The 12,554-nt window shown below is 48.2% G+C and overlaps 1 protein-coding gene across 1 annotated transcript in view; it reads right to left on the minus strand.

Moving 5' to 3' along the window:
* Fam198a (family with sequence similarity 198, member A) overlaps window positions 1-6,063 on the minus strand; it is a 13,437-nt gene extending 7,374 nt beyond the window's left edge. The window contains exon 1 of the mRNA XM_013030317.1: window positions 5,891-6,063. Within this exon, the coding sequence (XP_012885771.1) occupies window positions 5,891-5,932 (42 nt within the window). The 5' untranslated portion in view covers window positions 5,933-6,063. The remainder of the gene's footprint in view (window positions 1-5,890) is intronic.
* Between the last annotated feature and the right edge of the window lie 6,491 nt (window positions 6,064-12,554).

Raw genomic sequence — 12,554 nt, forward strand, 5'->3', positions numbered from 1 at the left:
GAAAGAAAGAAAGAAAGAAAGAAAGAAAGAAAGAAAGAAAGAAAGAGAAAGAAAGAAAGGGAAGGAGGGAAGAAGAGAGGAGAAGGGAAGGAGGGGGAAAGAAGGAAGGAAAGAAGGAAGGTAGAGAGGGGGAGGGAGGGAGGGTGGGAAAGAAGGAAGGGAGGAAGGGAGGGAAGGAGAGAAGAAGAAAGTTCTCTGATGAGAAATACTCAGCTGAATAACTTTAAAAGGTTTGGAGAAAGGAACAAAACAGAGAGAATGATGTTGAATATACTAGAAAGTTCTCTGGCAGGAACCAAGTTGATCTGTTGCTAATCAGTGAAAAGTCTCACCGTCAGCCGGGCACTGGGGGCTCACATCTGACATCCCAGCTACTCAGGAGGCCGAGATCTGAGGATCGCAGTTCAAAGCCAGCCCAGGTAGAAAAAGTCTGTGATGCTCTGATCTTGGGTTAATCAATGAAAAGTTAGAAAGGTGTGGCTCGAGTGGTAGAGCACCAGCCTTGGGCAAAGAAAGCCAAGCCAGAACATGGGGCCTGTTGGATGCTGGTGGCTCACGCCTGTCATCCTAGCTACTCAGGAGGCTGAGATCCGAGGATTGGGTTTTGAGGCCAGAGACTCTCAGCTCCAAACACTACTCAGAAAAAAGCTAGAAGTGGTGCTGTGGCTCAAGTGGTAGAGCACTAGCCTTGAGCACAAAAAAACTCAGGGACAGCGCCCAGGCCCTGAGTTCAAGCCCCAAGATTGGCACCAAATGGGGGGGGGGGAGGAGAAAAAGTTGACTGTGGCTCTGATCCTGGGATCCTCGCTAAAGACGGGACCTCCCTTGGTTCTGTTCCCTGACCTTTGCCCTCTTTTAGCCGCCCTCTCTCCCACCCATCACTGACTCATTGACTCTCAGATCTGACACTGCCACTGAGATTGGAATTGTAGAGTCTCTGGGCCATTTGTGTGTGTCTATGTGTGTGCGCATGCGCGCAAAGTTTAGTTAATTAACTGTCATAACAAAGCTAGGGCTGGGGCGAAAAGGAATATGAGTTGCTTGTCAGAGTACTCGATTAAAACCATATGTCCTGGGAATGACTCTGCTCCTGAGGCCTGCTCAGCCTCTCTGTCCTTGGCCTCCAGGACCAGACTCCAGGCAGGGAAAACCAGAAGGATGCAGGCCTTGGGTGGGCAAGCGTGGGGAGCCAGACACCCCGCAGATCGGATAGCAGTCAGGGCAGCCAGACGCTGGCGGCTCACACCTGTCATCTTCGCTACTCAGAAGGCTGAGATCTGAGGATCGCAGTTGGAGGCCAGCCCAGGCAGGAAAGTTCCCTGAGACTCTTATTTCTAATAAACTACTCAGAAAAAGCCAGAAGTGGTGCTGTGTGGCTCAAGTGGTAGAGCGCTAGTCTTGAGCACAAAGAGGCTCAGGGACAGTGCCCAGGCCCTGAGTTCAAGTCCCAGGACCTGAGAAATATGTGTGTGTGTGTGTGTGTGTGTGTGTGTGTGTGTGTGTGTGCATGTTGGTAACAGGAACTCAGGACCTCATGCACTCACTCAGTTTTTTTCAAGTTCACAGCTGGTGCTCTACCACTTGAGCCACACCTCCAAGTCTGCCTTTTTGTTAGCTAAGCACCTATGGGATTTGTCTGCCCAGGCTGGCTTCGAACCAAGATCCTCAGATCTCAGTCTCCTGAGTAGCTAGGATGACAGGCGTGAGCCACCAGCAGCCCAGCACAGAGCTGTGATTGTTCTAGAAATGCCTGGAGATTCTCTCCAAGGCGGAATCATGGGACCATGATAAGAATTGCTGATGGGTGTTAGCCATTGTCTGGCCCTGAGATGGGGGTGTCGCCCATCTAGTCAGGCTCTGCAGGCTTTGCCAGCCCCCCAAGAGACCCCCTCCCTTCTCCCCACCCCCAGCTTGAGCAACATACTGCTTTAATTCTCAAGAAGCCCCATATGAGAACACCACAAAACCACAGGGAATTTTAAGAGTCCCTGTCATTTGCTAGAAATGTTCTCTTGCTGTCTTGGAGCTAACAGCTAGGCATTTTTCTTCAGGCTGGGGTGTGGGTTTGGGGTGGGGAAGGGAGGAGAGGGGAGAGAGGAAGCTGTTGTTGAAAAAAATGTATATATATATAATTATATATAAGATATAATAATAATAATATGTAATAGAATTCTGTCCTATATTAATAGTAAAATATATCTAATTTAAAAATATATCCAAATTCCATCAATATATAATAAAATATACAAACTAGATCTAAATATATATAACATACTGTATATCTCTATATACTATATAGATATTAAAGGCTGTTTGCCTCTGGGTGGCTTCTTTCTCATCTTCTAGAGATTTCTACTCTCTCTGTTCCACAGAGAAGAGGAGGAAGGCTGAGCTAATCAGGAAAGCCTGCAAACCAGGACCGGTAGCTCATGCCTGTAATACAAGCTACTCACGAGGCTGAGATCTGAGGAATGGGGATCAAAGCCAGCCCCGACAGGAAAGTGCATGAGATTCCAATGAACTACCCAAAAGCCGGAAGTAGAGGTGTGGCTCAAGAGATAAGGGCACCAGCCTTGAGCGTAAGAGCTAAAGGATCATGCCCAGACCCTGAGTTCAAGTCCTACGATTGGCACCAAAACATAATAAGACTTGAAGCAGATTTTTATCATTCCCAGAAGGTAATCAAGACTTCTGTAGGATTCCACCCAGAGGAAGTTTTGAAGCCAGATCCAAGGTCAAAGCTAACCTGCGTGGCTGGGAAGGTGGCTCAGTGGTAGAGCGCTTGCCTTGCACACATGAGGCCCTGGGTTCCATTCCTCAGTACCACATACACAGAAAAAGCCAGAAGTGGTGCTATGGCTCAAGTGGTAGAGCACCCAACCTTGAGTAAAAAGAAGTTCAGGGACAGCGCCCAGGCCCTCAGTTCAAGCCTCGGGACTGGCAAGAAAGAAAGAAAGAAAAGCTGGCCTGCAGATGTGGTTTGTTTGGCCAGAACCATTTTCAATCCATTTGAGCTAATGTTTAAAAAGCCAAGGTATTTCCCATAAAAATTCAGATGGCCAGCTTCCCCTGAAAGAGGAGGAAGTTCTAGACACAACTTGGAACCCACACTGCCAACATGGTTGGAGGAAAGGGAGGAGTCCTTCTGTGACTCGCTTTCCCTACTTTACCACAAGCCCCACACCCTATTGCGTTGTACCACCAAGATCGCCTAAGACTTCACTATTGCCTTTTGGTTTTGCTTTTATAAAAATACCTATTTACTTATTGGTATACTGGGGTTCAAGTCAGAGATTTCTGGTTATAGGTAGGCATATACTTCATACCCTCTTGCCTTTTTGGGGGGAGGGGAATAGATCTCGAAAGCATCCTATGTGTCATCTGGACAGCAATCCGCCTATTTCTACTTGCTGTGTCGCTAGGATGACAGGCATGCACCATGCTGTCCAACTACTCAATGGGAGAGGCTCTCAAATGGATCTCCTTGCTGACCCAAGAACTGCCATCTGCTACCCAATCCCTGCCACCCTAGTTGCTGGGATTACAGAGGTGAGCCACCGTAGTTGGCTTCAAAGACATCCATTCTTAACAGAAGATGCCCACAGACCAGAAACGGAAATGGGAAGCTTTTGGAGAGCTGCGTACGAAGGACATCTCACCTGGGGTGGAAGGACTCACGTACTAACCAGCAGGGCCTGTGGAGGTTAGGAGCTTTGGAGGTCTGGGGTTGGAGGTTTGCAGACCAACCAGTAAAGGTCCGAGCTGCCCACTGGAGGCTTGGAGGTTTGGTGGTCGAGGCTGCTCTGAGTTCTGGGTATACAGTTCTGGGTCACTGGCCCTCCTTCTAGCATAGATAAAATTCTTTGGTTATCTTTAACTTCGATGGATTGTCTTGCTCTCGGGTCTGTGAAGCCCCTCCCCCTTAGAAACATAGCCCCTCCTACTTAGAAACTATAGCCCATGCTTAGATACTGTAGCTCCTCCTACTTAGCAACTAGCCCCTCCTACTTAGTGATGTGGCTGTTAAGTCTCTCTTGTGTCTTGATGACCAGTGATGACATCTGGAGTATTTCAAGGACTCAGTGCTCAATGAAGTGATGAATAATAAAGCTAGAACCACCCCAGCTCCAGGAGTTCCCTCACACCTGTTATCTTAGGTTCTCAGGAGGCTGAGATCTGAGGATCACGGATTCAAAGCCAGCCCAGGCAGAAAAGTCCACATATGTGGAATGAGATACCAAAAAGCCAGAAGTGGAGCTGTGGTTTAAGTAGTAGAGCACCAGCCTTGAGCAAAAAAAAAAGGCTCAGGGACAGTATCCAGGCCCTGAGTTCGAGCCCCAGGACTGGCACCAAAACAAAAAAATACAAAACAAGGAATACAATGATACCCTTGGGTTCTAAGAAGGCTGCTGGGGTGAATTTGGGGTGAATTCTGGGTGAATTTGAGTACAGGGTCCATTCTGGGCATAGGAAGGATCTTTCCCAGTGAGGCCAGCAGAAAGATATACCACGAACAATCTAGAATTGCTACCACACACACCTTAGCATGGCCCCCTTCCAGAGGTTACCCACATAGTACCTGTGGGTGAAAGATCCTTCCCAGACCTAAGCTTTTTCCTGATCTATTTTTGTGCCAGTCCTGAGACTTGAACTCAGGACATAGGTCTGGTCATTTAACTTTTCCACTCAAGGCTGGCACTAGAATACTTGAGCCACAGTTCCCCTTCTGGCTTTTCGATGGTTCGCTGGAGATAAAAAAAAAAAAAAAGAGTCTCACCTTTCCTGTTGGGCTGGCTTCAAACTATGATCCTCAGATCTCAGCCTCCTAAGTCGCTAGGATGACAGGAGTATGCCACAGCACCTGGCCCATACCCATACATGGGTCTTTTAACTAGTTCTTGGCTCGCTAAGTACAGCATTTCTGGAAAATTCACTACCCAACTTGGCTCCTCAACCTAGAACCAGGAATCTAACCACCCCAAGCCAAGATGAGAGAACTGGAATCCTCTGGATGGTTCTTCTGGAAGAGGTTGTATGCTTACTGCCAGCCAACACCCACCAAAGCCAAACAAAACTGCCCACAGGTAAACAGCCTGGGATACAGCCCCGTCCCGCGGCCACTTTCGTGGAAATCCAAGCCAGTAGTGGGGAGAAACGCTGGACCAGGACAGATGTACCAACCCCTGTACGTCCAGCTGGAGGCTGGGCAGGAGGGAATCCAGTGGCCGGAGTTAGGTACCATTAGCAAAGTAAGACAGGTAAATTCCACACTACTGGTTTGGTCTCTCTCCTACGTTTTTCCCCCAGTCCTGGGGCTTGAACTCAGGGTCTGGGCATTGTCCCTAAGCTTCTCTGGCTCAAAGCTAGCGCTCTACCACTTGAGCTCCAGTGCTACTTCCGGCTTTTTCTGTGGATGTGGTCCTGAGGACTCGAACCTGGGGCTTCCTGCATGCTAGGCGAGCGCTCTACCACTGAGCCACCTTCCCAGGCCCTCTCTCCTACTTCTGTACAAGCAATGTACACAAAACCAGTTCCAAGGATTTCAAGATGAAATACGTCCATGTTGTCCAATTAAGATGATCGGTGTTAACTTTTAAAGAAGTCATTTGGGCCACAGGCCAGTGGCTCACGCCTGTCATCCTTGCTACTCAGGAGGCTGAGACCTGAGGATCGTGGTTCGAGGCCAGCCCAGGCAGGAAAAAGCCCATGAGACTCTTAGCTCCAATGAACCACGGCAAAGACAGAAGTGGCGCTGGGGCAGGACCCCAAGACCAGCTGTACACACCCAGAGCCAATGGCTGCCCTGAAAACCACCTGTGCAGGTGCCCACCCCCCCTCCACACACACACAAGGCCCAGCCACACCCGTGATTACCTCCTGGAATCCCTACCATGTCTCTGCAGGTTTGCTGCCAGTGCTGTGAGGTGTTCATCCAAGGAGCAGATTCATTTCCTCTAGCCCCCCACCAGGCAATGTACCTAGCAGAGGGGGGCTGGGAGAGGGGAGAGGAACCCTGTGTAAAGTTCCAGGGTGCTAGGCACACAGAACGCCCCGCAGGTGGGAGAGCTCCCAGAGTGATCTGAAAGCCTGGATCGCTGCGATCTAGAAGGATCTAAGGGAGTCTCTAAGCAGCTGCAAAGTCCGGTCGATCAGCTGCACTTTTTTTTTTTTTTGGCAAAGTTTGCAAAGTCCCAGCCAGGAGTGAATGTCCCAGCAAAGCAAGGGAGGGGAACCTCCCTTCACAATAAAAGTCCTGCCCAGGGCTGGGCTGGGTGAGCTGGGAATGAAGGCTCCACCCTCTGGGTCCATTGCCAAGGCTAGCCAGGGGTGCCTGGCACAGAGCTCCCCAATTTGGCCTCTAATGTGTGCAAATAAGATGGTGTATATGCTACCTGGGGGGGTCTCTCCCCCTGTTCCCCCCTCAACTGCCAACGTCTGCGGCAAAACCACAGAAAGACAAAGCTCTTTCACTACTACCTTTTTTTTTTTTTTTTTTCCCTCTCTCGGGCTCAGTTCCCAAAGGCGGTTTGGAAGGAAAAAGCTGATGCCCACTTCACAATGGACAGATTTTTCTCAAGAGATCCACACGTTTGTGCAAAAGTTGTTGGGGTTCAGGGTGGAGGGTGGGGCTGTGTCGCCCTGCTAACATGATCAGGGCAAGGAGCTAAGGTGTGTGTGTGTGTGTGTGTGTGAGAGAGAGAGAGAGAGAGAGAGAGAGAGACAGTAAGAGGGGCCTAGGTACTGTCCCGTAGCTTTTCCATTCAAGGCTGGTGTTCTACTATTTGAGCCACACCACCGCCCCATTTCTGGCTTTCGGGCTGGGTTTCCCTGGAGATCTGAGTCTCATGGGACTTGATCCTTCCAGGGCTGGTTTTGAACCATGATCCTCAGGATCTCAGCCTCCTGAGTAGCTAGGATACCGCAGGCATCAGCCACCCACAGCAGTCTAAAAAGATTCAAGCAGATAATGAATGTAAGGCGCTTTCTCGTACAGCCACCATGGTTGGCTTAGCAACTTCTGAAGGTCAGGAGCAGATTAAGATATGAGGATCTGCAGCTTGTTAAAGATGTGAGGGTCAAAGTCAGCATTTCCAGTGAACCACCAAAAAGCCGGAAGTGGAGCTGGGGCTCAAGTGTTAAATCACTAGCCTTGAGCAAAAAAGCTAAGGGACAGTGCCCAGGCCCTGAGATTACACCCCAGCACATGCGTGCACAAGCATGCACATGCGTGTGTGCACACATGTGCACATGCACATATACGTGAAAAATGAATCTTGAGAACTCACAGGATTGGGTTTCCTAAGTTTCTCTCAGTAGTCACGACTGACCTCCTTAGAAGTAGAACAGAATAAATAAGCTTCCATTCTAGGCTGGCAGGAAAGATCTGACACTTTCGGATTGCAGCCATCAAGGGTATAAAGAGAAGCTTCATACAAGGATTGAAAGAATAGCGCCACCTGGTGCTCAGCCTTCCACACGGCAGGTATCTTGTGCTTTAATTCAGCCCTGAGTTCTTTGACAGCTATTGTAGAATGTATAGGCAGAGCCCGAACAAAGACCACCTCAGGACAATTATTCATCAACAATCTCAACATCCGGGACTTTACACCCGAGTATATTTGGGGCCTGCTCGCTTCAGAACCAGTTCCAGTCTGACCACCTTGCATAGGCTTTTGACAGAAATTAACCAGAACACAGGTTTTGCGGTTACTGGAAATTGGGAGTTCATTCTCAGAGCAGATTTTCCCACCTGATAAAGAGGAGGAATACCTGACAATACCATCTCATACCAATGTTATAGGGAAAGAAATACAAGGGTTGGACACTGATGGGTCACGCCTGTCATCCTAGCTACTCAGTAGCCTGAGATCTGAGGATCATGGTTCAAAGCCAGCTTGGGCAGGAAAGACCATGAGACTCTTATCTCCAATGAACCACCAGAAAACAGGAAGTGACACTGTGGTTCAAGTGGTAGGGCGCTAGCCTGGAGATGAAGAACTCAAAGACAGTGCCCAGGGCCTGAGTTCAAGCCCCACGACCATAGAAATAAAAAATAAATGTTACCTGATAGTGATGCATTGATATCCATTACAGGACAGATGAATCTTGGAAATATGACTGAGATAATGTATGGGGTTAGGAGAGATGGAGAATAATCAAAGGGGTGACACTAACCAAGATGCATTACACTCATAACCTCACATAAAGAACTGAAAGCCCTTGGGCTGGGAATGTGGCTTAGTGGTAGAGTGCTTGCCTAGCATACATGAAACCCTGGGTTCAATTCCTCAGTGCCACATACTCAGAAAAGGCTAGAAGTGGCACTGTGGCTCAAGTGGTAGAGTGCTAATCTTGAGCAAAAGCAGCTCAGGGACAGTGGCCAGGTCCTGAGTTCAAGCCCCAGGAATGGCAAAAAGAAATAGTTAAAATATAAATAAGTAAAAAGAACTTAAACTAGCTGGGAGCTGGTGACTCATGCTTATCATCTTTGCTTCGCAGAAGGCTGAGCTCTGAGAATTGTAGTTCAAAGCCAGCCTGGGGAAGGAAGTCCATGAGAATCTTAACTTATGGCTCAAGAGGTAGAGTACCAGCCTCACGGGAAAAAGCTAAGGGTTAGCTCCAAGGCCTAACTACTAGTACTAACACTAAAAATTAAAGAAAAATAAAAAGACATGAGCCTCCTTTGTATAGCAACATGAATTTTAATGAGTTGAGAAACAAACCATATGTTTCAGATCATTTCATATGGCACCTGTTGCGCCTTAGAAAACTGTTATTTAAAGGTCAAAATTTAAGCCTTTTTTCTGTCTTCCCAGCAAGGAAATCTCTCAGGATATTGTATTATTTTAACTAAGTAAGCGTATCTTCTTAATTTCAATATTAATCCTAGAGGAGAGAAAAACAATGGTATCTGTAAGTTACCTTCAAGGATCTCAATTTCCCAGTTATGTAAGCTAGGTGCTGGTGGCTCACACCTGTCATCCTAGATCCTCAGAAGGCTGAGATCTGAGGATCGTGGTGTGATGCTAGCCTGGGCAGAAAAGTCTGTGAGTTGCCTATCTCCAATTTAAGTACAAAGCCTGAAGTACAAGGAGGTGTGGCGAAAGTGGTAGATCACCAGCCTTGAGCAAACAAAAAAATACTAAGCAAAAGCAGGATGTCCTGAATTCAGTTCCTAATGCTGGCACAAAAAGATAAATGATCTGAATCTTTTAACATATTCTCTAAGCGTGAAAAGCAAAAAAAAATTAATTGTTCTGTTAGTTCTGCTGGCTAGTGGACAAGAAAATGGTGCAGCCAGCTGGGTACCTGTAGCTCATGCCTATAATCCTAGCTACTCAGGAGGCTGAGATCTGAGGATCACAGTTTGAAGCCAACCTGGGCAGGAAAGTCCAATTAACTCCAATGTTAACCACCCTCAAACCAGAAGTGGTATTGTGGCTCAAGTAGTAGAGCATTAGCCTTGAGCACAAAGAGGCTCAGGGACCTGAGTTCAAGCCCCATGACCGATTAAAAAATTAAAAAAGAAAAAAAAAAAGAAAGGAAACGGTGCAGCCCATTTATTGACCCTGTAAAACAAAGTGGGAAAAAATGATCATGCATAACCAGTTATTTAGAAAATGTTTTCTCCATATCCCCAAGGACAAAAGCATTCCGGCGTATAACACAACCAGCCTGCTCCAGTCTGAAGAAGAACCCAGCAGGAATGGTTTGATCAAGGAGCCCAAGGTACTCTTCAAAGTGCCAGGCATAAAGAACACAGATCTGGTCAGGTGCCAGTGGCTCAGGCCTGTCATCCTAGCTACTCAGGAGGCTGAGATCTGAGGATCATGGTTCAAAGCCAGCCTGGGCGGGAAAGACTGTGAGACTCTTATCTCCAATCAACCACCAGAAAACCAGAAGTGGTGCTGTGGCTCAAGTGGTAGAGCCCTCTCTTTGAGCTGAAGAGGTCAAAGACAGTGCCCAGGCTGAGTTCAAGCCCCATGACCGACCAAAAAAAAAAAAAAAGTAAGAAAGAGTTGTGGCTCAAGTGGCAGAGTTCCAGCCTTGAGTAGAAAAGCAAAGGGACAGTTTCCAGGCCTTGAGTTCTAGCTCTAGTATCCCCCCACTTTACCCCCTTGCAAACACACAAACAAGAAGCAAGATCTTTCCATTGGATGGGGTGAAAGCAAATGAAGAGCAAAGCATAACTTACTTGGGAAGGCCGTTTTCCAGTCTCCTCTAGGCAACACTTCCTGCCGCTGTGTGAAAGGCTCGTTCCCTTCCTCCAGCTGCGAGATCAGAGCTGGCTTGGAAATGGGTGTCCTTGCTTGAAGAGGGAAACAAAAATACTACAATTGCTGGGTGCTGGTGGCTCCCGCCTGTCATCCTATCTCCTCAAGAGGCTGAGATCTGAGGATCATGATTCAAAGCCAGCCCAGATAGAAATGTCCCGGTGAGATTCTTTATCTCCAATAAATCATTCAAAAACCGAAAGTGGCGCTGTTGGCTCAAGTGGTAGAGTGCTAGGCTTGAGCACAAAGAGGCTCAGGGACAGCGCCCAGGCCCTGAGTTCAAGGCCTATGACTGACAACAATTAGAGGAGGAGGATGGGTGCGGGAGGGGAAAGGATGTTAAATTCTCAGGGTAGGAAGGAGATGGGCTTTCCCAAGAGAAGAGAGAGGTTCCATAGGAAATACCCGGATGGTATCTCAAGTCATGCTGTATCTACAGCATCACCTCGAAGGCAGGGAAGGACGTAGACCATGACTCTTCCATGATGGCGGATGGTCACCAGAACCCCCTGAGCTTCACCTAGCTGCCCACCTCCGATCACTGCTGGGTGGAATGAGCTACTGTGGACACATGAGCGATTCCTGCTCTAAAGGGAACCTCGTGGAGATGAGAATCCTTACCCACGGAAGCCACAGTCTTGTAGTTCTCCATCATCACGTCCTTGTACAGGGTCTTCTGAGCAGGGGTCAGGCTGGCCCATTCTTCCTCGGTGAAGCGCACGGCTACATCTTCAAAAGTCACTGGCACCTAAAACAAGATCATAAAAAAGCTTTTTTGGTTTGTTGGCCAGTCCTGGGACTTGAACTCAAGGCCTGGGCGCTGTCCCCTGAGCTGCTTTTCCTCCAGGCTAGCGCTCTACTCCTTGAGCCACAGCGCCACTTCTGGCTTTTTCTGTGCATGGGGTAGGGAGGAATCGAACCCGGGGCTTCATGCATGCTAGGCAAGCACTCTATACCACTCAGCCACCTTCCCAGCCCTGGTGAGCTTCGAGATCTGCGAGTTTTAACAACGTGATGCACACCATCAATGAGAGGACATCTCTGTCTTCTTTCTGAGTTCAAGTCCCACTACCAACCCAAAAGGAAGCAAAACAATATAGACACACATGGATATTATAGAAGCCAAGGAAATCACCTGGCATGTGGTGGTTGACATTTCTGCCATTACTTAAGCCTCTGTTGGTCTTGTCTTGGGAAAATGTAAAAATTCCAGGAGCTGCAGATTAACGGAGAAACATTAGAGACAGTAACTACATGCCTACACTCTGCCAAAGCCTTGGTCATACCAACTTCTGACTGATCAGTTTATTTCTTGTTGTCAATCCCAATTCTAGGCACACGAAAGCAAGATGGTAGGCAGAGTGGGGGGACTATAGGAAGGAAGACAAGATCAGTCCAAGAAGGTAGATTGGAAAAAATGTAAATTCAATAATCCAAGAGACATCATTAAAAAAAAAACAATGGAAAGTTGGAATTCCAGACACTTGAGTCTCTACAATCATAGTAGAGACTGGGATATTAAATATGAAGACTTGTAAGCTGGGTACCGGTAGATCAAGAGGCTGAGATCTGAGGCTCTAAGCCAGCCTGAGCAGGAAAGTGCAAGACTCTTATCTCCAATTAGGCACCAAAAACCTGGAAGTAGAGATATGGCTTGATGGGTACAACAGCAGCCTTGAGCAAGAAAGCTAAGGGACAGTGCGCAGTACTGGTCAGTTATGGGAACATATGCTTGTAATCTTAGCTTCTGTGTGTGTGTGTGTGTGTGTGTTACTGAAGCTTAACTATTTCTATCAAGGCTGGTGCTCTACCACTTGAGTCACTGTTCCACTTCCGGTTTCTCTTGGTGTTTTAATTGAAGATGAAGTCTCATGGACTTTCCTACCCAGGCTGGCTTTGAACCACCCTCCTCAGATCCCAGCCTACCAAGTAGCTAGGATGACAGGCGCGGGCCACGGGGGACACTAGCTACCATTACAAACACTTCTTTGGGGGACCACAATGACAACGCTTCCACCCGACCCAGTGTCAGTACTGGGAGGCCTCGGCCCGCCCTTCCCCCCCCCCACTCCAATACCCACTCCACGAGCCTTGCCCACTCCACTCTGCCATGCCCTTTGTCCTCCATCCCTCCTTCCCCCCCACAGCCCCCTCACACGCAGGACCCCCCCCTCTTCCTTTACCTCATCTCCCTCTCCTCCACACCCTGCCTGACCCCATGTCTTATCCACCTACCTCCACAGCACCGTCCTGACTTGCCCACGCCCCTCCCCCCCCCCC

The sequence above is a fragment of the Dipodomys ordii genome, unplaced genomic scaffold (assembly GCF_000151885.1).
Source record: "Dipodomys ordii isolate 6190 unplaced genomic scaffold, Dord_2.0 Scaffold128, whole genome shotgun sequence".
In the NCBI taxonomy this organism is placed as follows: domain Eukaryota; kingdom Metazoa; phylum Chordata; class Mammalia; order Rodentia; family Heteromyidae; genus Dipodomys; species Dipodomys ordii.